The sequence below is a fragment of the Erpetoichthys calabaricus genome, chromosome 11 (assembly GCF_900747795.2).
Source record: "Erpetoichthys calabaricus chromosome 11, fErpCal1.3, whole genome shotgun sequence".
NCBI lineage: Eukaryota > Metazoa > Chordata > Cladistia > Polypteriformes > Polypteridae > Erpetoichthys > Erpetoichthys calabaricus.
The window spans coordinates 67,898,318-67,926,281 of record NC_041404.2 but is presented as its reverse complement, the minus strand read 5'-3'; the positions used below and the strand labels follow the sequence as shown (position 1 = coordinate 67,926,281).

The window sequence follows — 27,964 nt, the reverse complement described above, 5'->3', positions numbered from 1 at the left end:
CCTTCATTTCTCCCTATTGCGTTCACAGTCTTTTCACGTGATTACGTGGGAGGCGTGATGACGTGACACTCAACTCCTCCTCCCACGGCCATCGAGCTGCCGTCCATTACAGTATATTGTGAAAAAAGAGGTTCCAGTTATGACCATTACGCGTTGAATTTCGAAATGAAAACTGCCTAACTTTTGTAAGTAAGCTGTAAGGAATCAGCCTGCCAAATTTCAGCCTTCCACCTACACGGGAAGTTACAGAATTAGTGATGAGTCAGTCAGTAAGTCAGTCAGTCAGTGAGTCAGTGAGGGCTTTGCCTTTTATTAATTAGTATAGATATATATATATAAAATCAAATAAGTTAGCTCTAATATTATTAGCAATGTTTATAGAAGCCAGAGACAACAAAATTCTACCTCAAATTTTTCGCCAAGCATTAATTTACGTCTTTCCAAACAAAAATAAGGACTTACTACAATGTGCATCATACAGACTAATTTCACTTATGAATAATGATGTTAAGATATTCTCCAAAGTTATAGCTAGAAGGACTGAGAAAATGCTTCCTTCTGGAATATCACAAGCTCAAAGCAGAGTTATTAAAATCAGACATTTACCTTCTAACCTTCATCATCTTCATAACCTTCATCATCTGTTTAATGTAATATACTCACCCATAAAGTCTAACACACCAAAGATCTTATTATCTTTGGATACAGAAAAAGCATTTGGCATGGTTGAATGGGACTGCCTATTTACCTATTTATGTATTTGGGTTTGGCCCAAATATACTGTGTGTGCATGGATAAAACTACTTTTATGCCAGTCCAGAAGCCTCTGTCTGTATTAACAATACTATGTCAAACTGCTTCAGACTAGAACATAGTACTCGACAAGGATACCCTCTATCACCATTGCTTTTTGCACTGGCCATTGAGCCATTGGCCATTAAATTTGAAAATGCTTTCGAGATTAGGAGATTATCAGAAAACTGCTTGTACAGAAAATATCACTATATGGAGATTATATGGTACAATATACAGTTAGGTCCATAAATGTTTGGACAGAGACAACTTTTTTCTAATTTTGGTTCTGTACATTACCACAATGAATTTTACATGAAACAACTCAGATGCAGTTGAAGTGTAGACTTTCAGCTTTAATTCAGTGGGTTGAACAAAAAGATTGCATAAAAATGTGAGGGAACTAAAGTATTTTTTTTTAACACAATCCCTTTATTTCAGGGGCTCAAAAGTAATTGGACAAATTAAATAACTGGAAATAAAATGTTCATTTCTAATACTTGGTTGAAAACCCTTTGCTGGCAATGACAGCCTGAAGTCTTGAACTCCTGGACATCACCAGATGCTGGGTTTCCTCCTTTTTAATGCTCTGCCGGGCCTTTACTGCAGCGGCTTTCAGTTGCTGTTTGTTTGTGGGCCTTTCCATCTGAAGTTTAGTCTTCAACAAGTGAATATGCATGCTCAATTGGGTTAAGATCAGGTGACTGACTTGGCCATTCAAGAATTTTCCACTTCTTTGCTTTAATAAACTCCTGGGTTGCTTTGGCTTTATGTTTTGGGTCATTGGGCGGCGTTTCATGATACAGATGGACAATCAATTTGACTGCATTTAGCTGGATTTGAGCAGACAGTACATCTCTGAACACCTCAGAATTCATTCAGCTGCTTCTGTCTGTGTCACATCATCAATAAACACTAGTGTCCCAGTGCAACTGGCAGCCATGCATGCCCAAGCCATCACACTGCCACCACCGTGTTTTACAGATGATGTGGTATGCTTTGGTTGATGAGCTGTTCCACGCCTTCTCCATACTTTTTTCTTGCCATCATTCTGGTAGAGGTTGATCTTGGTTTCATCTGTCCAAAGAATGTTTTTCCAGAACTGTGCTGGCTTGTTTAGATGTTCTTTAGCAAAGTCCAATCTAGCCTTTCTATTCTTGAGGCTTATGAGTGGCTTGCACATTGCAGTGCACCCTCTGTATTTACTTTCATGCAGTCTTCTCTTTATGGTAGACTTGGATATCGATATGCCTACCCCCTGGAGAGTGTTGTTCACTTGGTTGGCTGTTGTGAAGGGGTTTCTCCTCACCATGGAAGTGATTCTGCGATCATCCACCACTGTTGTGTTCCATGGACGTCCAGGTCTTTTTGCGTTGCTGAGTTCACCAGTGCTTGCTTTCTTTCTCAGGATGTACCAAACTGTAGATTTTGCCACTCGTAATATTGTAGCAATTTCTCGGATGGGTTTTTTCTGTTTTCGCAGCTTAAGGATGCTTCTTTCACCTGCATGGAGAGCTCCTTTGACCCGCATGTTGTCTGTTCACAGCAAAATCTTCCACATGCAAGCACCACACCCTCAAATCAACTCCAGGCCTTCTATCTGCTTAATTGATAATGACATAACGACGGACTTGCCCACACCTGCCCATGAAATAGCCTTTGAATCAATTGTCCAATTACTTTTGAGCCCCTGAAATGAAGGGATTGTGTTAAAAAAATGCTTTAGTTGCCTCACATTTTTATGCAATCGTTTTGTTCACCCCACTGAATTAAAGCTGAAAGTCTGCACTTCAACTGCATCTGAGTTGTTTCATTTAAAATTCATTGTGGTAATGTACAGAACCAAAATTAGAAAAAAGTTGTCTCTGTCCAAATATTTATGGACCTAACTGTATATCAGACCTGCAAACATCCTTACCAGAAGTCCTTAATGCACAAGCAGAATTTGGACAATTGTATTATTGGTGTATTGGAGATAATTTATATTTACTGGGCAGACAATTGGGGCATATCAAGAAAAAGACCTGGACATTGACACAAATTATGAGTGATGAATATACATAAGCCTGGTCTGCAGTAGAAATAAAATTTTGCTGTATTTCTTTATATGCCGTACTTTGTGACCCAGTAAATACAAATTATCTCCAATATACCAATAATTCAATTGTCCATCAATCACACAGAATATGGAACCAATGCATTAAGCATTTTAAGGCCAAGAAGCTTTTATCTACCTCTACATGATAATAACCTTTTTCTACCCTCTCAAAACTACACAGTATTTAATCATTGGAAAACATCTGGGATTAAAACACTTAGAGAATTTTATATTGATAATATCTTTACATCTTATGAACAATTACGCTTCAAATTTAAGTTCCCAGCAACTCAATTTAAATTAGAAACTTTGCCTAAATGAAACTACCCAATTTTCCACACTTCCAACCCATTTCTATTGCAGAAGAATTACTGATCTGTCTTGAAGACTCGGACAGAATCTCAATAATATATAAAAACAAAATAAAGTCTCTTCCTTTCAAAAATCCAAGGGTACTCAAGGGAAAGGATATTTCACTTAATATCTCAGAAAAGGAGTGGAAGGCAGCAAAGCATAGAAATACACTCTAGCTCTACAGTATATGCACAAAGCACTCAATTATTCAACTTCAAATCTTTCATTGATCACATTTATTTCATTTGAATTTGTCCAAAATTCATACAGGGCAAGACCCAGCCTGTGAATGTTGCAATCTAGCTCTAGCCTCACTCGGCCACATGTTTTGGAAGTGGACCAAATGAATATAATTTTGGACAAAAATCTTTGAATACCTATCAGACAGCCTTAGTGTTGCAATCACTCCTAATCCATTAACAGCTGTGTTTGTTGTACTCCTAGATGGGCTTAAAATGGAGAAGGACAAATTGATAGTAATTGCCTATACCACGCCTTTCTCAACTGGAAGAACCCCAACATACCTTTTATAAGTCAGTGGGTAATGGATGTTTTAGACTATTTGAAATTGGGAAAAAATAAAATTCTCACTTAGAGGATCTGTTAAAATTTTTTTTTAAATATGGCAGGATCTAATTAATAAAATTGAAGAATAAGTTTTTATATCAGTGAAAAGGATTCTCCATTATTTGTTTTTTTAAAGTTTTGCCCCAGCTGTTGACTCTCTTCTTTTTCTCTTTGTTGAATTCTGTTTTGTTGTTTAACCTGATTGTATGTAATGTTGTTTTTTTCATTGTATAAGTTACACTTGATCGTATGGAATGTTATTTTTGTCAAATCAAATTAAAAAAAAAAAAAAAAGATGCATACAAATTTGGAGCCAAATATCCTGCCATAAAGACATGTGTTTTTTCCTGGAACATCCTAGCATTTTCTGCCAGGACAATGTCAACGTCAAACCACATTCCAGATTACAAGTGCATGGTTGCGTAAAAAGAGAATGCACATACTGTATTTGCCTGCCTACAGTCCTGACCTGTCTTTGATTAACAATGTGTGGCACATAATGAAGCTGACATGGTGGCAACTAAGGTCCTGCACAATTGCGCAGCTAAAGATCTGCATAGCGGATGAATGTGGAAAATTTTGCTTGCTAAATTTAACCAGCTTGTGTCTTCAGTGCCCAAATGCTTAGTATGTGCTATTAAAAGAAATGGTGATGTTATACAGTAGTAAACACTCCATTGTCCCAAGGCTTTTGGAGAGTGTTACATTCATCAAAATATGACATGAGTGTACAGTATACTTTCAAAAAACAATTACATTTAAAAGATACAACATAAAATAGTGTGCTATTGTACTGTCTTCAATGTAGTACAGGATGAAGAGAATTTACAAATAACTTGTTTTTTTTTTTTTATTTTATTAGCATTTTCCATAGTGTCCCAATTTTTTTAGAATTTAGGTTGTATATCTAAGGAGTGATTTGGGTATAGATAGGTACAAGGAAAAAGATGGCACCTAATCAAAGAGGTTGGGGTGAAAGAAAAGTGCTTCAATTGTGTTTTTAAAGTGACACCTTTTGAATGTGTTATCTTTTTTTATTTCTCTTTTCTGAGTTTGTTCCTTCTAACCCATGGGCCATCAGGCTCCTGGTGGTAGCTGGACTGAGAGCTGAGTGGAGTGAAAATTGATATGTCAATTTGGTTAAATAATCATCTTTATCACTGGGGAAAGAACAGACTTATGGAAAAAAATGCTAATTGTTTATTTCTTATAGTAGCTGAAAAAAGAAATGTAGCTCAAAAAGAAATGTTTGAACCAGAGTTAATAAAACTGCATTTCCTATTCAATCTATGGTTCATTTTATGCATACTATTTTAAAAAATGCTCCCAATTGAAACTGTAACAAAAAAAAATCATTATAACCTATGGGCATGTTATTTATCAACAGCCCATAGCCCATTTGTCGCAGCCCATTCCAGTAGCATTCAGAGAGGAACTGAGCCTAATCCCAAAGCTACTTGAGAACCCAAACAGACTTGATATAATTTGCATGCTTCACAGAAATTTAAGAATATTCCTGGTAATAAACCCAGATATCTGGCAGCAACACTAACCACATTGCCATTATATGTGCACCATTTCTTATCATTTTTCTATAAAACCAAATGAAATGGTTCAATCTATAGGACATATTTATTAGTTCGTTTTGATTTTCCGTAATATGCAAGTTAACTTGTTACAGAGTCATAATCTTCTGATTTTTGGCTTTATTTTTTTCCAAAAGACTGAAGGTACGAGAATGCATCCTTTTCTAAAACAAGCCACTTTCATCCATTTTAAACACTTGTTCTGGCTTGCAACCTCCCTACTCGATGATTGCCTTGAATGTCTCCTTCGTGTACTCCTCGGCGGCTGCTTTATCTGCAGATGCAGCCTCGCCATACAGGGAAACGTTCTTCAGATTAAAGCGTTTCTGGAATCTGTCGAACCACCCCTTTGCTGGCATTAAATTCAGTAGGTTTGGCTGCAGATTTCATTGCTGATGGTCCTTCTTGAGGTTCTTCAGAAGCATCGGGGTCATCAGCATGGTCGTCACCTCCTTCAGCAAATGTGGCATAGAGCTGTCTGGCCTTCTCTCTAATGATGTTTGTGTCCAAAGGAATTTTTTTCCTCTTTCTGCAGCTATTGATCCAAAGAGTCAATGAAGATTCCTTTTTAACGATTGCTTTATTCTGAGGAGTTGCCACCCTTTTTCATGTTTGACTAAAGGAAAGTGATGTAGTGGCTCTTATACTCTTTTCATCCTTCTTAGCATACCGTCGATTCATTCAAGCCGTAATGGCGAGCAACGTCCGCGTAACGCTTTCCTTCCTGAAGCATATCCAGGAGGTTTACCTTCTCCTGAATGGTCAAGGTCTTCCTCTGGCGCTTAGGCTCACTATTACCAGGCTTAGAAGATGCGGGATGCTTTGGAGTCATCGTAGGGCTTAAAACAAAACGAAAAGCTCACAAAAAGTTTGCTCACAACAATCAGACCACAAGCAAGGTACGTGATATGCAGAGAACTGAGATGCGTCGGGGACCCACGCTCGCTGTTTTTGCGAGATTACATCACGTTAGCAGCAGCTAATCAGAGCCCAAGAGAATGAAAATCCCGCTCTGATTGGTTGAGTCTCCTCTTTCAGCCAATAACGCGCCTTGTAAGAAATCATCTGGGTACTGTAACGCAAAACTCTTTGTCTACCGTAGTGGCTGCTGAAAACCATATGCTTTGTTACGAATTGGCTGCAAAGTACACTACAGGTAGGATGTACTTATTGAATTTTTCCACGATATAGCAGGGGAGTGATAGCTGAACCGCAATAAAGCGGGGGATCACTGTAATCAATCCTGGATAACTTTTACTTGTTTTTACTTTATCTGTTTTTGATTTATAGAACTACTTTTGATTCACTATTTATATTTTGCATTTGTTCTTTCTGGGGACCTGTCAGTGCTTCTTAATTTGTATCTGCAATGTTTTTCATTAACGTTAAAGATTATTTCATACTATATTGCAATCTTTTTTGTCGAAACCCTTCTGATTCAAACAATTATTGGAAAATGTTTAAAGGACAGATGTGGTGTTAGATTTAAACCTGCCCTTTTTTAACATACTTAAATATGACTTGTAACCTTCAGCTGATCTTTTGCAGATTGAGCCCTTAACTGGACCTATTGAAGGTGGAATTGCACTTACTATTTATGGCTCAAATTTGGGTCAACGATTTGAAGAGATTGAAGGCACAGTTACAGTTGCTGATATACCTTGTGAGCCAGACTTTCAAAAGTACCAGATTTCTACAAGGCATGTTTTGTTCTTGTTTTTCATTATTAATGGGGAAAGGAACTATGCTTTCATAATGAAGTATCTTTCAAAGACCTTTTTTGATATCACTACATAATATGCACTTCTATACATCTAATTTTTTTTTTCCAAGCAGAATTGTTTGTGAATTGTCAAAAAGCGACACTGAACTATCTGGACCAGTCAAGGTTGTTGTGCAAGGTAGACAGCCAGGCATGTCCACCCAATTTTTTTACTTATCAGGTGAATTTTCAGTTGATTTTTTTCCTCCTAAAGATCTTAGATCCCCTAGGGCACCCTGAGAATTCTGTCTTTTACTATCTTTCTTTCCCTACTAGATACTATTCCATAATTATTGGAGGTGTATGTTAAATACAAATGTTTCAGAAGGGAAATTTAGTTTTTTCTGTGTATACCCATCAGAACCTGTAACAACATATTTTTAAATGTGTTTGTATATTTTGCAGGGGCACATGCACACTAAAAAACAGGTTCTTAAATCTTGAACTTAGTGTCAGCCCAAACATTCACACATGTACAACTCAAAATGCTCAAACATCAGAGGAAAAATGCTTAACTTAGCTTATAATTACAGTTTAACTGTAGAAGATAGGAGTATATCATTATCATTAATACAATAGGAACATATACAAGTTTCTTGTCTACTGCTGAGTTTTCTTTCTGGCTCTTCAACTTACCCAGGTGAATTAGTTCAGAAAAATGGCACAAGTCTAGGTGACTTGATGGGTCCAACAAGACAGTATTTAGATACATGAAGACAGAATTGATATCAGCAGGGTATCATGGCTTCCCCTTTATCGCTGCTATATTATCTATATATATAAAATCCCTATGTGCGTCCAGGTGTCCGTGTGTGGGGTGTCTTCTGATGAAGTGCGCATGCGCGGGGCACGGTGCGATATTACTGTCAGAGAAAGTTAGAGACGTTTTACGGAAATACAAACCAGTATTACTGCGAGAGGAAATTAAAGGTACACAATACAGTGACGCATATTACAGCCACATACAAGCCAGTATTACTGTCAGAGGAGATTAAAGGCATATTACCGACGCGCACGCCTGTATTACCGCCAGAGAAAATTAAAGGTATATTACGGACATACAAGCCAGCGGACGTACAAGACGGTATCCTTCAATAAGGGTGCGCACAAAAAGACGAGCCTCAAAACGGCGACCTCAATTGGGCGCAGCGAATAAAGGCGCGCTCAATTGAGGTCACCTTTTTGAAGCTCGCCTTTTTGTGCTTGCCCTTATTGAATACAGCCGTACAAGACAGTATCACTGTCACAGAAAATTAAAGACACACAATACACAGCGGCAGCCCACGAAGAACGGTCAGCTCAGCAAGTAAACATCAACAAAAGAAAGGCTGAAAGAAAGAAAAATACGACCAACAAAAGAATGAGGTCAAAGTCCCTTGCCATTTAATATAGACTGTTCCTACTAATGTTTATGCACTACTGTTCTAGCGCCCGTTATTATAACGGGCTAAATGACTAGTATTCAAATAATACTTACAGGCATTTTTCCAATGAGCAGCACAATAGTAAACTATCCCTTCTCCTAACCCACTATAACCAGAAATCCTGATAAAAACTTGTAGTTTTGAATTTGTGCTTCAATGCAAGCTAAATCTATGTGAAAAACATGGAAATATAGCAAAATATATCATTGTGTTAACAAATTAAACCATGTGTCATAGTAATGTACTTGTTTTGACTAATTTGCTGCCCACTATAGTTTGTTTATGTATTTTTTGTTAGACATGACAAGGCCAAAAGTAACCTTTGACTGACAGACTGATTATGGTGGAAACCCTGTAACACTAGAATCCCTGAAGCCTGCGAAAAAACTCGGAATCCCGGCCCACCTCAAATCCCTTCACACTTCTCCATCAGCTTCTTTTGTTTTGTAAATGTGTCAGTCAGCACAAGCAGCAAGCAGTCTGCTAAACCACTCACCCCCCTCTCCCCCCCCCCCCCCCCCCTTGATGCATCTCAAAACGAGCAAAAATGTTTTCCCAGCTCCAGCCAAGGCTCCTTATATGCTTGTGAGGTGCCTGGAGTTGTACAGGGTACATAATATAGTACAGTATATTGTTATTTGGAGATTTTTCATAGGCTTCTCGCATTCTAGTGTTAAGATTGTTTCATTATTGATGGGACAGGAATTTGTGCATAATTAAATGTGAGTTTCATCAACTTATTGTAGTATTTCTATACAAACCACTGTAGGATTCTTCTATTAATTGTGACTGACAGTTTTAATTTGCCTTGTACCAATAGCCCGATTTGCTCCATTTCATTTTCAGAACCCTGAGCTGACTTCTGTGTTCCCAACACAAGGCCCTGTTGCAGGTGGGACATTCCTGACCATTGAGGGAGAAAAACTCCATACAGGACAACACAGTGATGTTTCAGCATTTGTGGGCTCTGTTCCTTGTGACTTGTAAGTATACTTACTGATCCCCTATTCCCTACCCCCACACAAAAAGTGTGTTTTCAGAGAGCAGGAGGGATAGACTATATTCAAAAAGTTAATACAGGATGTACAAGCAGCTTTTGTAAAATCATAGTGGGTGCAGTTATTTCCAGGTCCAAAATTAGCAAAGTTACAATTAGTAAAGTATGTTTTTCTTTTTCACAAAAAGAATTGGAAACATTGAAGACACAAAGCTGATTTGCTGCACAAACCCAAGCAATGAGACGGCAGAACTCCCAGTGAAAGTGATTTTTGGCCAAGCAGTGAGGACATTGGAAAAGACATTTTTTAAGTTTAGGGCGAATCCTGTTATTATCTCTGCACAACCTACAAAGAGCTTTTATGGGTATGTCCTAACTGAAAAATTAATTGAGTTAGTTTTTTTTTTTTTTTGTATAGTGAGAGTTGAAGGTATTCAACTGTATGTCTTGTAATGCTGGCCATCTTATTGAAGAGCAATTGTTCATTTTTTTTTTCTTTTTCAACTTCCTTTGCTTTCTTAATATTAAACTATATAGAGGTGGTCGCATCATTAAAGTGGAAGGACATAACCTTGATGTTGTTCAGCAACCATTTTTTCTTGTTTGGGCGGAGCAGATGAACACAGAACGGAGGCGCAGACAGACATTTAATGTGCCAGGACTTGGTATCAATAATACAGCACTGTTCAAGGTTAGATACTGTCACCTGTCCTGTTTGTTTCCTTAACCCTGTTATAATTACTCCTAATTTGGTGTACACCTTCTCACTGATGTCCAGATATACTCTTCATGATTATTTATCTGTCCATGTCACAACCTGCAATATTTAAATATCGGGAAATCAGTTCCTACAGTATAAGCATTTTAATGTAGAACTGAGGAACTGACTCTGGATGGAACTTCTGCTGTAAATCGAACCATTATCCAAGTACTGTGAGTTGACAAGCCTACCTGTTGTCATACCATACAACCAATGTTTAATGACATTCAGATTGTCATTTGTCATAGAAATGCCCTTTCAAGACACAGGTTCTAAAACGAATGTTGCAATGCCACTGTATTAAGGTGTTTTATTTGTTAGTCGCTACAAAAAAAAAGAAATGTGCTGTGGGAAAATACAGTAGTTCTGTTGTATTTTGTTTGGGCACTTCAATAAGGACTAGTTTACTTTCCCTGTTTTATCTTGTATTTATCTCTTGGTGTCTGCTACCCATTGTTGTTTAGCATTTGAATTTGCCTTATTTTCCTGTCCTTTTTTTTTGCTTTTCCATTATGCGCATTTTTTTCAGGCTTCTTATTCACTACTATGTTTTCATTTAAAAAAACATGTTTTTGTTGACAAGGGTTTATTGCAAAGCAACCGGTAAATGTTTTGCCTCTTGCACATGAAGAATTAAAATTGTACGTAATATATATATATATATATATATATATATATATATATATATATATATATATATATATATATATATATATATATAATATACAGTATATAGTAAAGATGTTGACAGGTAAGCAACACAAATGCCATCGAAAGCAACTCTTCCATTTCCGCTGTGCTGGACTTAGTTTTCTTCCATGAGGGGTGAATAATCAGTTAATGAGACATTATAAAAAGAACGATCCATAAGGAAGGCCTATGTAATAATGAATATGAACAAATTAGAATACAGTAATCCCTCCTCCATCGCGGGGGTTGCGTTCCAGAGCCACCCACGAAATAAGAAAATCCGCGAAGTAGAAACCATATGTTTATATGGTTATTTTTATATTGTCATGCTTGGGTCACAGATTTGCGCAGAAACACAGGAGGTTGTAGAGAGACAGGAACATTATTCAAACACTGCAAACAAACATTTGTCTCTTTTTCAAAAGTTTAAACTGTGCTCCATGGCAAGACAGAGATGACAGTTCTGTCTCACAATTAAAAGAATGCAAACATATCTTCCTCTTCAAAGGAGTGCGTGTCAGGAGCACAGAATGTCACATAGATAGAGAAAACAATCTCTAGCAAACAAATTAATAGGGCTGTTTGGCTTTTAAGTATGCGAAGCACCGCGGCACAAAGCTGTTGAAGGCGGCAGCTCACACCCCCTCCATCAGGAGCAGGGAGAGAGATAGAGAGAGACAGAGTTTGTTTTTCAGTCAAAAATCAATACGTGCCCTTCGAGCTTTTAAGTATGCGAAGCACTGTGCAGCATGTCGTTTCAGGAAGCAGCTGCACAAAAGATAGCAACGTGAAGATAATCTTTCAGCATTTTTAGACGAGCGTCCGTATCGTCCGGTGTGCGAACAGCCCCCCTGCTCAATCCCCATAAGTCAGGATCACAGAAAGTCAGCGCAAGAGAGAGAGAAAAGTAAGCAATCTAGCTTCTCAGCCATCTGCCAATAGCATCCCTTGTATGAAATCAACTGGGCAAACCAACTGAGGAAGCATGTACCAGAAATTAAAAGACCCATTGTCCGCAGAAATCCGCGAACCAGCAAAAAATCCGCGATATATATTTAAATATGCTTACATATAAAATCCGCGATGGAGTGAAGCCGCGAAAGGCGAAGCGCGATATAGCGAGGGATCACTGTATACCATTCTCAGGGTGTTTTCAAAAATCTTCACTTTTGGGGGTGAAAAGCATTGGAGTAGCATGGAGGAAAGACAGAAACAAAAACTAATTTCTGTGTTTTTAAATGAAAACGTAGTAGTGTAGATGTAGATTCAGACTTAATTTCTGTGTAGTGTGCCACAGATCTTATTGATTACATGTCTTACTTTTTAACATTTTCTCTATTAAACATTATTGCCACAACAGAAAATTGTAAGTAATACATTTTATTACCGATTGAAATGGTATGGTAAAATGAAGTTATGTATAAATGCATTCATATTTCTCATGTCGCTGGAGAGTTGGCATGTTGATCAGACATGCAAGTAAGAATTTCACAGTACTCTGTACACTTGACAATATTACTAATAGGACTATTATAAATAATAATAATACAGATACCTAATACAATACCACATAAATATTTGGAACAAGAGATATGTCTATTTAATTTTATGATGGTATGATTGAGGTGCTGTATTTTCTCTGAAAGTACAACTAAAGAAATTTGTTGTGGATTTGGAAGTGCTGTATTATATTCCAAATTTATTCACGTTATCCAATGGTACTTTTTGGCTGTAAGACTAATACCCATATGTGTGGAGTGCTATGTAATTTTGAATAGCTTCTCAGTTAACAAAACTTTTCAGAACTTGTAAGATTTGTTCATATATTTTATTGCTGTTGTATACCATACACACAGTATGTGTTTTCTTCCATTCTTGCTCTTAGAGAATATTTAAATAAAAAAAAAAAAAGTTTATATACTTAAAAGTGATCTTTCCAGTTTCAGGGTCTTTGCTCTGTTTTGTCCTCTAATTACATGGAGTGTCGCACACCTTATGTAGAAGAGAGACTAAAGGTCACAGATGTAGAATTTGTTCTGGATAACTTAAGGCTCAGTTTCAGTAGCATTGGTGGAGAAGAGTTCAGCTACAAACCAAACCCAGTTTTAAAACACTTGAACTCCGAGAACAAACATCAGCCATTCCACTTCAAACAGGGCAGCATCATGGGTGTTGAGGTAAGTTTCTCCGTATTTCAGAATATCACCACCTCACTATTAATCTTCTTTTTTACAGCATTGTAGGTTAACAAACCTTTACGGTATATTTTTCTTGTGAAATGAAAAGGGTGTTATTTCTCAGAATTCTGAAGGAAACTTTAATTCCAGTTAAAAGAAAAAACATTTAATTTATGAATTTATAAAGGGTACAGTTCAGCTGATCATAATCCCCATTCAAACTTACAGGCAATGCCAGGTAGGTCATGTGTGAACAAAAGCTGAAGGTCACATCTTGGGAAGATTACCTTGTCAGTTTCTAAAGACAAGACACAATGTTTTCCAGCAATTATTCCCTAGCCCAAAATTATGTTGATTGCTGCATTTGTTCTGAAAACTGGCTGGATCATGTACAGATTGTGGAATAAGGCAACTGATATCCACCCTCCCTTAGAAATCTATATGTAACTTTCAGGAATTGTTTAAAATATTCAGTAGTAGATGATCATGTTAAAGAGGTCATTAATGATGTACTGAGAAACAGAGCTTGGGTAAACTGTGAATGACTTACACTTTGCAAAACATACGTTTTTTCTGGTAATAAAACAAATGCTGCATTTTATCATTATTGCTTATCTTTCATTTTTCTTTTAGATATTAAAATGTGTCGAACTGTACAGTTTTTTTGTTTCTTTTCCTATTTTTTCTTTATAATAAAATGCCATTTTATGATTGTATTTCTGTTTTACAAAATATATGGGAGAAAACTTTCTCACTCCAAAGTTCCTGGTAATTATAATACTCCACTGTGGTATCAACAAGCTCAAAGCAAGGCTATTACTTACATGTACAAATATTCAAGGCTTCATTTACTCATTTAGCAGTTCTCTTTGTTGCAGTAACTGCATTAGCAGTGTAACTGTCTATATTTATGTACAACTTCCATTGCATTTTCAAAAATAGCTAGGCTTAGCAAGATGCTATATGCATGATGATAATAATAATAATTCTTTGCATTTATGTAGCGCTTTTCTCACTACTCAAAGCGCTCAGCAATTGCAGGTTAAGGGCTTTGCTCAAGGGCCCAACAGAGCAGAGTCCCTTTTGGCATTTGTCACATTACAGTAGTTAGTGATCATCACACATTCTGTGATGATAAAGGAGTAAAGCAAATCCATTTCCTAACACTTTACAATAAGTAATACCTATAATAAATCTGTTAGTTATATACTGTTATATAACAAGACATTAATAAAGCCTTCCTTTGGTTTATATGCACTTGTACAATATCAGTAAAGTGGTTATTTATCACTGTGCAGCATAGCACATTAAATAAGTTCACTTTGGTGGCCTAAGTGGGTGATATTTCACAGTATTGCATATTGTATACTACATTATAAGTTTTGTGAATCCTTAATTGATGCTTATTTTAATAAGATCAAATGAAGCTCCATTATTCAGTGTTATCAGAGTATCACAAGCTTTTAATATGCATATTGTACAGAGTTGAATAATGACTTTATTGATGTTTTATAAGTGTTAAGACAAAGTGAAGCATTTGTTAAGTTTTTATTATGTAACATTATGTAACGAATATATGACTTACAGGTAGTACTTTATCTAAAGTTTTAGATAATATTAATTTTAGTTTAATTTTAGAAAGGCACATTTTGAGCAGAAGCAGGTGTCTAAAGAGACCAACTGTGCTTCCCTCTTTGAAATGGAGAAAGTTGAATAACAGTAACATATTTAATATTGAATGTACTGCATAATCTAGGCAAACTTTTAAGAGAACTCAGCGGTGGATTGAGTATGGAGCAAAGAAAAAATATTTGAAAGAATGTAAAATAAAAAAACAACAAATACAAGACAAATAACTCTAGCACTAATATATGACTTGTGAACACATGAGAGTAACAGTTAAAGTAAACAGCAAAATGCAGATGGAGGAAAATGTCACTTAGAATTCAATAGTCAACCCTAAGAGTTCTTTAGAGTATCATAATAGTAAGAGATCGAGGAGTTTAATAACAGTAAAAAGGAATTAAATCTACAGCTATAAAGATGTTATAAACCTTGTTCGCCTTATATTGTGCATTTGTCTTTTGTTCATTTCTCCCGTTACCAGTTATTGGCAAATTAGTTTTTCTTGTCTAATAATTGAGTGCACATTTATTTATCAAGAACATCATCTTCCCTTATTAGGGTGATGGTCTTACTCTAGCCATGACTAAAGATGAGGTGGTGGCAAAATTAGGGGATGGAATATGCACAGTGAAAACGCTTACCAAAACAGATCTGTATTGTGAGCCCCCTGCTGTGCAACCTGCACCACTCCATGGAGACGATCTTCCAGAGTTCATGGTGAGTAATGTGTCATCTTTTAAAATTTTCAAAAACATTAATGTATTTTAAGAGTTTTTTGTTTCATAATAGCATGACATTATTTTTGCAGGTGGAAATGGGCAACCTAACCTTTAATTTGGGAAAAGTAGTTTATGATGAGGATGGATTATCTCATTTTCCCGTAGAAGCTCAAATTGGTCTGGGAGTTGGAGCAGGAGTGGTTATCACAATAGTGTTAATTATTATTCTTATGTATAGGTTAGTATGGATGATCTTAATTGGGTTTATTATGTTTTTGTGAACAGTTGTACCTAATTTGATTTTTGTTATGATGTCTGTCTTCTAAATTTTAATGCTGATAACTATTGTTGTGATTATTAACTTTTCCATAGTATACAAATGTTACTGTTTAAGTAGAACTACACACTTTGTGTTTATTGTCACTTTAAAATACTGATAGTCATGGCTGTAAGTGGTAAGAAAATATTAGGGAGAATATTATCTATATGATTTTGCTCCTGAAGGTGTTCCTTATTTATCAGACTGATTAGACCATCTATTTATAATGCATCAAGAACTGAGGCATCATGTTGCTTGACCTCTAGGCGCAAGAGTAAGCAAGCTATGAGAGATTACAAGAAAGTACTGGTACAACTGGAAAATTTGGAAGTGAATGTGGGAGACCAATGTCGAAAGGAGTTCACAGGTAAGTTTTGGAGAGTTTTTATGGTATCATATTCAGACTTTAGCTTTCCCAGTTCCCTGTAATGCACCTACTGTATATATTACAAATACTAAGGAGAACCTACTGTTAGCGATACAAATAATAATAAATCATTTAATTGCTAAAGCATACTTCTCATATGTATAAGGTTTGGGTACATATTTAGCATATAACTATTTTTTTTTTTTATGCTGGAGCAGAGGCAGGTGAAATTAGTTGGTTGTCATTATGTACAGACTATCCTATGGCTTAAAGTGGTAACATAAGGGTTGAAAGTCTAATACTTTAGCCAGAAAGACTCAGATGTGTAAATGATCGATAAATATTAAGTTAATTGCGTAGTATTATTCATTTTGCTTCTAAATTGTGAAACTGGCAAGTTTGCATCTTTGTGATGGTGTGGATCTGCCCCACACTACCAGGTCCTACTGGGGAGCCTCTTGAACCCTCTACCAAATATTATTTGCTAACTTAGCAAATGAGGACACTCATAAAATGCAAGGGGTAGGTGAATACGTGCTTTTGTTAAAACAATCAACTCAAGTATCCAAAAGTGCAGTGCAACTTCAATAATCCAATAAATAAAATCATTCAGGTTCCCATGGTGAAGGATAAAATGCAATAAATAAGTTAAAAACCAAAGGTAAAACAAAGTCAAGATTCTTTTATAACATTCCCCAGATGCTGGGCATCTGTGCTGCATCTCTCTTCTCCCACAGCATCCATCCTCCTGTCTATCGGTGTCCTTCCTTGCTTGCCCCATTTTACCTCTGTCTCCTTCTTTTTCCTCTCTTCTTCCGCAATCACTTCTTCCTGTATTGTCCCACCGACTCGCCCCTCTTAGGTCTCGCAGCTGTTGGAGATGTCAGCAACTGCAGTCCTTTTTCTTCTCTGGCTTTTGACACGACTGCCTCCATGAGCGTGTCTGCTGTGCCACTACAAGTTGGGTTCTCCTGTCTTCCTCAAGCTCGAAACTTGGTGCCTGCCGGATCCCTCGGGAGACTTCTCTACAACGTACCTCACTACCCCTTTGCTGGTCAATTGGGAACCAACCCTCCCCAAAAGCATTGATCACTTGTTTTCTGTGGGACACCCTGACCACTTCCTTCCACCCCTCTGTATGGGCTGATGGTGTATTGCCTTCACCTGTTGTTCTCATGCTGGCACTTCCGTATATGCCTCCATGGGCGCGGCTCCTCAGTCGCAAACTGCAGAAAGCCAGTGAAGAAATTAAGATAGAACACACCCTCACGTGCAGGCCAACTCCATCTCAATCACCACACCAACCTCCTGCAGCTTTGCAGACATGCACACCCATGAAGATCAAGCCGGCTATTCACTTACTTATATATTTAAAAACAGGCAACTAAAATGTTAAGACGGGACCTGCTATACCACAATCTTTTCATCATATTCTTTATATAGTTTACAATAAGTTTACTGTAAATCATCTACAGTAATGCATTTGAGTGCTTTTAATGAGTTTTATCATTTGGCAATTGTTTACAGACTTGTTTTGGTCTCTTGTCAAATTTAATATGTTTTTGTTGATTGCCTCCAACACGTATTGCAGAAAATTTTACTATAAGCAGGTCTTTGCTGAAGTTCATTTTCACTGATTCTGTCATTTTAGCATTGTTTCTATTGCTTTCTTTCTGAAATCTCTGTGATTATTGTTATTATTGTGTTATACAGTATCCTTGAAAAATCTTAAAGGAATTATTTTCTTATTTTCAACTTAAAATTCTAGTCTTGGTTTATTAAATTTCATATGATTTGTAAATACTAGGTCTTTGTTTCTTTCAGAAATTTGGGTATTTACCCAAAAAATAAAGGTTACCAAACTGAGGTCAAGAAAAATGCAATTCTAAAATTTCAATGACTGGTGTTTTATTTGTAAAATTAAACTACTGTTATGCAATAAAATAGTTTATTATTATATTGTTATATTTATGTATTATTGTGTTTATACATTTTGTAAATAAAATATTCGGTTCTAAAATGTGACACCAAATTTACATTCATTCACTTTATATCTGTAATAAACTGCAGAATTTCATTTACATAATTTACCAAGAATTATGAAATTCATTAGAGCACATACATACCTGTAGTCCACATTAAATTTTTATGTGAAAGTGAATATCCAGTGGATTCAAAAAGTATTCAGACCTCTTCATTTTCATTTGCTATTTTACCAATCAGAATCAGTCTATACTCAATAACACATAATGACAAAATGAAACATGTTTTCTTAAAGGTTTGCAACTTTCTTAAAAATCAAAAACTGAAATCTCTCATTTATATTAGTATTTAAACTTTTGGCTGTGGCACTCCAAATTGTGATCAGGTGCGTCCTGTTTGCTTGAATTACAAATGTGACAAACTTAATTGATTTGACATTGTTTAGAAAGGCACCCACATGTGTATATAAGGACCTTTAGTTCACACTGCCTGTCTGGACAAAAAACAATCTATGAAATCCAAAGAACTCTCTGTAGACCTCTGTGATATAATTGAATTGAATTGAGCAATGATGTTTCCAGGAGCACAAAGACTTTAATAACTGTGAAATGGAAAATCTTGGAATCAACAGGGCTTTTCCTGGAGTTGGCTGTCCAGCCAAACTCAATAACTGGACAAGAAGCACCTTGATCAAGAACCCAATGGTCACTCTAAAAGAGTTTCAGAAGTCCTCTTCTGAGATGGGAGAACCTGTCAAAAGGAAAACCATCTCAGTAGCACCCAATCAGTCAGGTGCTAATGGTAGAGTAGCTAAATGGAATAAACTTTTGAGTAAAAGGCATATGATGGCATTAACAGGAGTCTGGGAGCATTAAGAAAAAAATTATGTGGTCAAAGACTTAAATTAAACCCATTGAGCAGAACTTCAAGCACTATGTCTGGCAAATACAAGGAACTGCTCATTATCAGTCAAATACTATTCCTACAGTGAAGCATAGTGGTGGCAGCATCATGCCATGGAGATGCTTTTCAGTGCCAGGGACAGAGAGACAGGTCAGATGTAAGGAATAGGATGAATACAGCCAAATAAAGAGAAGTCCTTGAAGAAAACCTGCTCCAGAGTGCACACGACTTCGGACTGGGGCAATGGTTAACCTTTCAGCTTGACACTGACTCGAAGCATACAGCCAAGAAGATGTTAGTTTACAAATGATTCCCATCCAATATAATGGAGTCTGAGAAGATCTGCCAAATTGAATGGGATAAACTGCCCAAAACCAGGTGTGTGGAGCTTGTTGAGACTTGCCCAAGTAGACTTAAAGCTGTAATTCCTGCTAAAGAGGCTTTTACAAAGTACTGCATGAAGGGTTTTAATACGTATATAAATGAGAGGTTTCAGTTTTTGATTTCTAATGGATTTACACATTTTTCTAAAAAACATGCTTTCACTTTGTCATTTTGGGTTATTGAGTGTAGATTGATGGTTTCCATAAAATTTTAATTTAATCATACTTTTAAATACCATTGAGCATAACTTTGAAATCAGGTAAGTATTTAGGGACATGCAGTCTATTGGAGAAGGGTCTTTGAAGAATTTCTATTTCCTCCTCAGAGGAACCCAAAAATAGAATTTACTGGAAGCACTTCCATGAGACACCTAGTAGCTTACAGTATATTTAAGGATCCTACATGTTTTGAGCATGATATATGGAGTACTGACTGTACCAAGTTAGTGTTTGGCTGCTTTTATTTGTTGATAGTGCTGTAAATTGTTTTGAAGAGAACTAGTGTTAACCACTTCTGCCATAGTTTAGGTTTACTCCTTGTAAGATTAACAGTTTCTGCTGGAGATTTCTCAAGAAGCTGTAAAATATACAGGACAGTTGATAGTTTTTGGCTTGCTCTTCCTCCTGAATCTTACATCTCAAATCCAATGTTTATCTGTGTCTAGACTTAATGACGGAGATGATGGACTTGACAAGTGATCTAGAGGTTAATGGAATCCCCTTCCTAGACTATCGCACATATGCAGAGCGTATCTTTTTCCCTGGGCATCGAGAGTGCCCCTTAAGAAAAGGTCTGGATGTGCCAGAATTACGTAAACAGACTGTAGAACAGGGACTAACACAGTTGTCCAATCTTCTCAACAGCAAACTCTTCCTAATCAAGGTAAAATACACTGATTATTTGTATGTCAATGTATTGTATGAATATTCTACTTTTTTAAGTATTACTCGGCTTACTCTGAAAAGGGTGAAATCAAGAGACTACAACAATGTTTAAAGCACTAATAACCATTTAATCGGACTAAACTGTGTTGTGTACAGCCCAGATGAGCGAATTTTAGGTTTCTGCTTCTGTGAATTTGTTCCACAGGTTGTAGGTGTTCTATCTGATGATACAGTATTATGTAAATGTCTGTTTCACAATTAGGTGTGTGTAGCATTTTAAAGCTTGTGTTTTTTTGTTTTTTTTTCTTTTCCTTTTCTTTTTTTAATACTTATATGTATTTGGCAGAAATGAAAACCAGAAGCCACTCTGGGCCTCTGGCAACAGAGTTTGAGACCTCAAATATATATTATATATAAAGAAGTAGCACTGAGATAGATATTTTAAAAAATACTGTTCTAGCAAAGAGTTAAAAATAATATTGAGCATTTTCTGTCCAAAAAAGATTGTTTTTTAAATCTTTGTCTCTTAATATGCTATAAAATAACATAATAATTTGGACCATTAAAATATTTATGTACTTTGTGGATTTTTTTAAACAATTATGCCTCACATATTTTTATTTGTGATTAAAGAATGTCCTTCAAAATCTCTCACACAGTTCATTCATACACTGGAAGATCAGCAAGGCTTTTCTCAGAGAGACAGAGGATATGTGGCCTCACTGCTTACCATTGCTCTCCATGGCAAACTGGAATACTTTACAGACATCATGAAAACTCTACTTGGAGACTTAGTAGAGCAGTATGTGGCTAAAAATCCTAAACTTATGCTGCGCAGGTATGTTATAAACTTTATGCACAAAAGATTATGAATTTTTCAACCCTGTAATAACTTGCTTTAAACAGTATTATTTAACCCTGCGTTTCCCAACTAGGATCTTTCTGTGGAACATTGTCCTGAATGTTTGTTGTGGAATAAAGGGAAAACATGTTTAAAAGCCCTAGAAATTTCCAAATGTTGCTTGGAATATTGCTGAAACAGTTGCCTTGCAATTTATTTTCTTTTGGTTAGTTCATATTTTAATATTAATTTTATTCTGTGTTCATTACATATTATTGCAGTTTTCACAACTGGCCAAGGAAAAGAAAGCTTTTTGCTGCTAAGAGAAAAAGAGCAGCACAATAGACACTATTTCTGCAGACTTCAGCCCAGAATTATCTGCATTTATAGTCTGCTGTTGTCCATTTTATTCCTTGGGAAGATTTCTTTATTTAAACTCTCTGCTTGATGTTTTTTGGCGAAATAGCTATTCAGAGTAATATATTTTTCAAGTGATTTCAGAAATGGTGTTTAACTACAGCTGCATACTATTTTGTAGGTTTTAAGTTTTCACGGCTTTGATTTTGACAATAGTTATCAAAACCTTTCATTTTCTTGGTACCCAAAATCTTACCATTTTGAATTACTTTAATATGGCTTTTGAAACTAAAATATGTTTTATAAAATGAAAAAAGGTACATCAGTAAAGGAGAGGAGAGAAAAAAATATTAAAAATTATTAGAGCCAATTTAGAGGAAAGCAAGAAGTGAATATTTATATAGTGTGTGTGTGTATGTAAAATCTTTACTACTAAATTACTGTCAAGAAAATGTATTTGTAATTAAACTGAAGCCTTGTTATCATTATCAACCTTTTCTGACATCTAAACATTTTTTAAAGCTTTGGGATAATTGTGCTATCAAGAAATGATTTTAGGAGTGCCTCTATGATCATGATTGTGAAACACTGATCTATCCATTAACATTTACTATTCTCAAAGCAAAGCAGTTTAATTTAGTACTATTTGTGTAAAATCCTGATTTATATTACCTGAATACTGTTGCTTTTGTTTTATCTGTGGTACAAGATATATTAGTGATTCTATGGTTTGTTGACTCACACAGAACCTGGGTTATATAGAATATCTAACCTCTCTTAACCCTTGTCTTTATTTTTTCACCCAAGGACAGAGACAGTTGTGGAGAAGATTCTCTCAAACTGGATGTCAATTTGTTTGTATTCTTTCCTCAGGGTAGGTAGAGAATGTCTCAATATATGTAAATGGCAATGAAATTCAGTTGTCATTTCTTTATTAAAAAAATCTGCAGTTTGGTATCTGCAGTATTTGTGCCAAAAAATTCCTTTTACGTCTAGTATCATAAAATAACTCAAATACCTAAAGACATTTAATTTTGTCAAGACCTAAATGGCACAATTTATCATGCACATTTTTTCAAAGCCCATTTTCTAAAAAAAAAAAATATATATATATATATATATATATATATATATATAAAATTTTGTAAACGATTAATCAGAAAATTTTGCAATTTTATGTTACAGAAATTATGGGTTTTTTTTTTAATATTTGTTTTCTTTAGAGCAAGTATGGCAACCTAAATGTGTATTTTTCTCTGTTTTCTCAGTACACTGTCATAGAATTAGCTGTAAAATTTTGTATAGGCATCTTCCAATAAAGAGTATGTTTTGATCATAATTAGGTGGATATTCTATGAGACAAAGTTTTTAAAAAATGACAACTCATTTTACAATAATGGCATGAAGTGTCCACATTAATTATATAAATACTAGTTATTTAGCCCGTTACAATAACGGGCGCTAGAACAGTAGTGCATAAACATTAGTAGGAACAGTCTATATTAAATGGCAAGGGACTTTGACCTCATTCTTTTTGTTGGTCGTATTTTTCTTTCTTTCAGCCTTTCTTTTGTTGATGTTTACTTGCTGAGCTGACCGTTCTTCGTGGGCTGTCGCTGTGTATTGTGTGTCTAATTTTCTGTGACAGTAATACTGTCTTTTACGGCTGTATTCAATAAGGGCGCGCACAAAAAGTGCGACCTCAATTGAGCGCGGCGAATAAAGGCGTTCGTAGATAATTTAGTTCAAATGGCTCTGGAATATGTGAAGAGCAACAAAGGTGCAGATCTTTATTTACGTGCGCCTTTATTCACTGCGCCCAATTGAGGTCGCCCTTTTGAGGCTCGCCTTTTTGTGCGCGCCCTTATTGAAGGATGCCTGTGCGCGCCCTTATTGAAGGATACCGTCTTGTATGTCTGCTGGCTTGTACGTTCGTAATATACCTTTAATTTTCTCTGGCGGTAATACAGGCATGCGTGTCGGTAATATGCCTTTAATCTCCTCTGACAGTAATACTGGCTTGTATGTGGCTGTAATATGCGTCACTGTATTGTGTACCTTTAATTTCCTCTCGCAGTAATACTGGTTTGTATTTCCGTAAAACGCCTCTAACTTTCTCTGACAGTAATATCGCGAGTCGCACCGTGCCCCGCGCATGCGCACTTCATCAGAAGACACCCACACACGGACATCTGGACGCACAAAGGGATTTTATATATATAGATAATTGTCAAACATCTGACAGAAGGACTTTAATCAGCAAAGGAGGGGACGACTTATATTTTGAAAGCATATTCTGTGAATCCACACTCTGTATTTAATTTTGTCATTATACTATATTTCTAGTTGTACTTTTTCAAATATTATTATCATTATACATCAGTATACAGAAAATACTTTAGCGTCTCTCGATAAACTATAGTGACAACTAGGGGGCCCCCTGCTCGCTTCGCTCGCCAACCCCTGGTGTTGGGAATGACAAAGAGCGTGATGTATGAATGAGATATAGAATAGTGTGACGGTGTAGATGATGCAAATAGAAAGCAAACAATAAAGTGTGTGGCACAGTGTAAAGGTTTATTTGAAAATTTCTTTGTACACGCCGTTTAAGTGTAAAAGGTAATTCCAGCTCAGAACTTGTAAGGTCATTTAAGATGGTTATTGTTGTGATCAGAGTCAAGTTTGTCAGAGCTTAGAAAGAGTTGTGTCTTTCCAGGAAGTAATGGAATGACTTGGGTATTTATGTTTTCCACATTAATATTTTTTGGACATAATATAGCGCGTTGTGTTAAAAGGGGCATTTGGTCTAATGAGATTGCTGTTCCAAATCTCTCTGTAACTAAGTCGTCGCAGATAAAGGCTTGAGGAATTGTAATAATATGTGGCTGAAGTCCATCTGTATTGGTGAGTGTACCATCTCTCAGTTGTAATAAGCAATTGTTATGATCTGGTTCTGGACATCGTATCTTTTTTACTAACTGTATCTTTTGTAAGCAATGCCAATTGTCTGCGTATTTTAAGGTGCACTGAACAATAGCTGAGTGCATGGCATCTGGAAGAATAGCTAATCACTGTCTAAAATCTCCTCCTCATAAAAGTACCTTTCCTCCAAATCGAATATTATTATTCATAAACGTTTGTTCATGCCATTGAACATTCATCAATAAACAACATTTTTTCAAGGCGGATGTCACGTGCAGTGCCACCGTTAATGTTCATAGTGGATTCCGATTTGTAGGATCTAATGTAGTTGATAAAGATTTCACTTTCAGGTACATCGTCAGTTATAAGCTTCTGTAGATATTCAGTATATGAATGTAAAGAAGGCAGTCTAATTTGACCCTTTTGACAACAACGTGTAAATGTATAACTTGTATTGCCAGTTGTTTCTTTAGGGAAGTGAACTGAATGACAATGATTGCAAATGACATTCATTAATCCGAATGAATTTTCCTGGTGTATGTTTTGCTTGTGCCGTTTGAGAGGCGCGTTGTTGCATGTGTAGTATTTGGGACGTGTTGTTTTGGAGCTGTAATCGATTTGCCTGTGCTGTGTGAGAAGCCCGTTGTAGCCTTCGCTGCCATTAACGTATGTCTGAGACGGGAGGTGTTTCGTTTTGAATCCGTGCCTGTTGCGATGCAGCACTTTGATTGATAGTTTGCGTCATGTGGATCTAGGATGTAGATTTGTGCATATTAAATGAACTATTGTAGGATCTAATGCAGTTCATAAAGTTTTTACTTTTAGGTACATCGTTAGTTAGAAGCTTTAGTTGAGCTTTGCGTTTTTGGAGTCGAGTCATTTTTTCTTTTAGAAATATGGATAAGTAATAAGGAGTATTGCACTCACTGTTAATATGGAGCCTTTTCTGCGGTTGAACGGTTAATAGTGCCTTATTGTAATGAGATCCACCTATGCTGCATAGCCGTCTATTTTGTTGTTTCTTTCGTGTTCGTGTGTTTGTTCCTGTTATCCTTTCCTTTTCGTTTTGTACCCGTGACCGTGTATTCATGACTTGTTTCTTTCTCAGCATGCAAAATATGGATAAGTAATAAGGGGGATCGCAGTCACTGTTAATATGTTTCCTTTTCTGCAGTTGAACGGTTAATAGTGCTTTATTGTAAGGAGATCCACCAATGCTGACACCTATGCTGTCTAGTGTGAAGGTGTTGATGTTCACTTTAGAATATGTGGCTTTGGGTGTCACTTCTTATGGATGTGTGTGTATGTGTCGGGGGGTTGAGGATTGTTGTCGCGCGAGCGCCTTCTTTCTTTTTGTGTTCCTGTGTCTTGTTGAATCCCCCTCTTTGTGTGTGTCCCGTCCCTTGCTTGTAGGGTCTGTGGGGTGGTTTTGTGTTCTTTTTTTTGTGTTCCATGGGCTTGTTGAATCCCCCTCTTGGTGTGTGTCCCGTCCGGTGCCTGTAGGGGGGGGGTGCCTTGCTGTTGTGCGCGAGCCTCTTTTTTTTTTTTTTTTTTTTTTTTTTTTTGGGTCTAGTCTCGTGTGCAATGTGTTTCGTGCTTTGCCTGCGTTTCCTCATTTCTCCATTTTTCCTGTGCTCACTCCTTTTTTCTGTGGTCTTGTCCGCCTCTCGCGGCCCCTCATCCGCCTCTCTCGCCCTCTTTTGTCCGCCTTTCTCGGCTCCTCAGCCGACTCTCGCGGACTCTTTTTGCGCCTGCGCAGTACGTCTTTTTGCAGCTACGGCCCATTGCCGGATGTGCCTGCGTCCATCATCCGGTTTAGCATTCTCAGTTAGTAATATGGATTCCATATTTCTGGATGATAAAAAAGGTATGTTGGAAAATAATGCAATTTTCCAGTTTCGTGCAGTGTATGATATCATTTGAACATGTGAATGTTATGTTTTTAGATAATGCCACCAGTACAGAGCCACCAATACTCTTTGCAAATTGCAAATCATCAATATAAGGATAAGATAATTAAAGAAGAAAAAAGAGACTTAATGTTACAAAGAATTAGTAAAAGATGAAAATAGGCAAAACATGTGGTAGCCACTTTTTCAATGAAACAAAACAACATGAATTCTCTCTATTATAGAGCTTACTTCAGTAGTTGCTATGGCACATACTGTATGTCTGCAGTACTAAGCACAGGCTTGAGGGGGACATTTCAATTATATAAACCTTTTCTTAGATAAAATGTGTATGCATTCTGAAACTGTAGAAATGATCTTGTTGATAATACTTCCAAGAACGTTTACAGAATAATAGTTATACTGTGTGTTTTAATTAAAGTATTTAATGTTTAGAATATAACTATGGCTTTTTTCTATTAAACAGTTGCCATAACATCCGTATTTAAGTCATTATTATTCAGATTGATTGCAGTATATTTTAAGTGCATTTGTTTGGCATTACTTGTCCATTCACCCATAGACATTTTTTTCTAATGCAATTCTACCAGGAAAGTGCTGGAGAACCACTTTATATGTTATACAGAGCAATCAAGTACCAGGTCGACAAAGGGCCAGTGGATGCAGTAACCGGGAAGGCAAAACGCACTTTAAATGATAGCCACCTACTGCGTGAAGATATAGAATACCAAGCCCTGGTAAGATGAATTCTGCTGTTCTGCTTGCTAAAATAGTTCCTTTTGTAAGTACCATTCTTCCTAAAATATTAACAGGAAAATTGGCATCTAGTAAATACTTGGTTCAAGACAACTATGCATTAACACATTTCTGTTTTGCTGGATTTCGAGATTTTTGGAGTTTGTGTTGCTAGGACTATTAATTTATTTTTCCAGTCTAAGACTGAATGCAGATGTTAAACCAAGTTGTCATCAATGTGTTCATGATAAGTCCTCTAATTCTTATATGATTATTCAAATACCTAATTTAGCAATCAGTTGTGGCTTGCTTTCTGCACCGTTTGTTTCAGCCTACAGTAAATGTTGTCCTGTTTAAGCCAGGCCTTAAGTTAAAGACCATTACTCATGAATGTCACCCTAAAGATATTGCTGCTTTCTGAGCTGGGGTATTATACATTTGTTAATTGGATCAATTGGTACTATTTTCAGTTAAAGTATTGCCTGATCCAGTGTTACATGGTTAGAAAGCAACCTAGACAGTCCATTTCTATTGCAACATTTACAAAAAATGGTCTGTATTGTTGGTCACTTTTAGTAAAATACCAGTGTCCAAACATTACAGGTACAGTAGCAAATATTTTGATACAAGACAAAAATCTTACTTTTCCAAACAACTATATAAAAATATCTAATCACAATTTTTCATTTGGCCTATTTTGTTAGTCAATATAACTTAGCACTAGAAGCATTGGAAGATATTTAAATTTTGTGCCACTTGGTATTTGCATTTGATTCTCTTCTGTTGTGTTATTCGTATTAGAGATTC

At 36.4% G+C, this 27,964-nt stretch overlaps 1 protein-coding gene across 1 annotated transcript in view; it reads left to right on the top strand.

Moving 5' to 3' along the window:
* The window catches only part of plxnb3 (plexin B3), a 249,749-nt gene that overhangs the window by 171,028 nt on the left and 50,757 nt on the right, over nt 1-27,964 (top strand). The window contains exons 14-26 of the mRNA XM_051933522.1: nt 6,946-7,097; nt 7,234-7,325; nt 9,416-9,566; nt 9,769-9,945; nt 10,118-10,271; nt 12,971-13,207; nt 15,392-15,550; nt 15,642-15,790; nt 16,138-16,238; nt 20,173-20,390; nt 21,052-21,230; nt 22,398-22,464; nt 27,013-27,159. Of these exons, the coding sequence (XP_051789482.1) occupies nt 6,946-7,097; nt 7,234-7,325; nt 9,416-9,566; nt 9,769-9,945; nt 10,118-10,271; nt 12,971-13,207; nt 15,392-15,550; nt 15,642-15,790; nt 16,138-16,238; nt 20,173-20,390; nt 21,052-21,230; nt 22,398-22,464; nt 27,013-27,159 (1,983 nt within the window). The remainder of the gene's footprint in view (nt 1-6,945; nt 7,098-7,233; nt 7,326-9,415; nt 9,567-9,768; nt 9,946-10,117; nt 10,272-12,970; nt 13,208-15,391; nt 15,551-15,641; nt 15,791-16,137; nt 16,239-20,172; nt 20,391-21,051; nt 21,231-22,397; nt 22,465-27,012; nt 27,160-27,964) is intronic.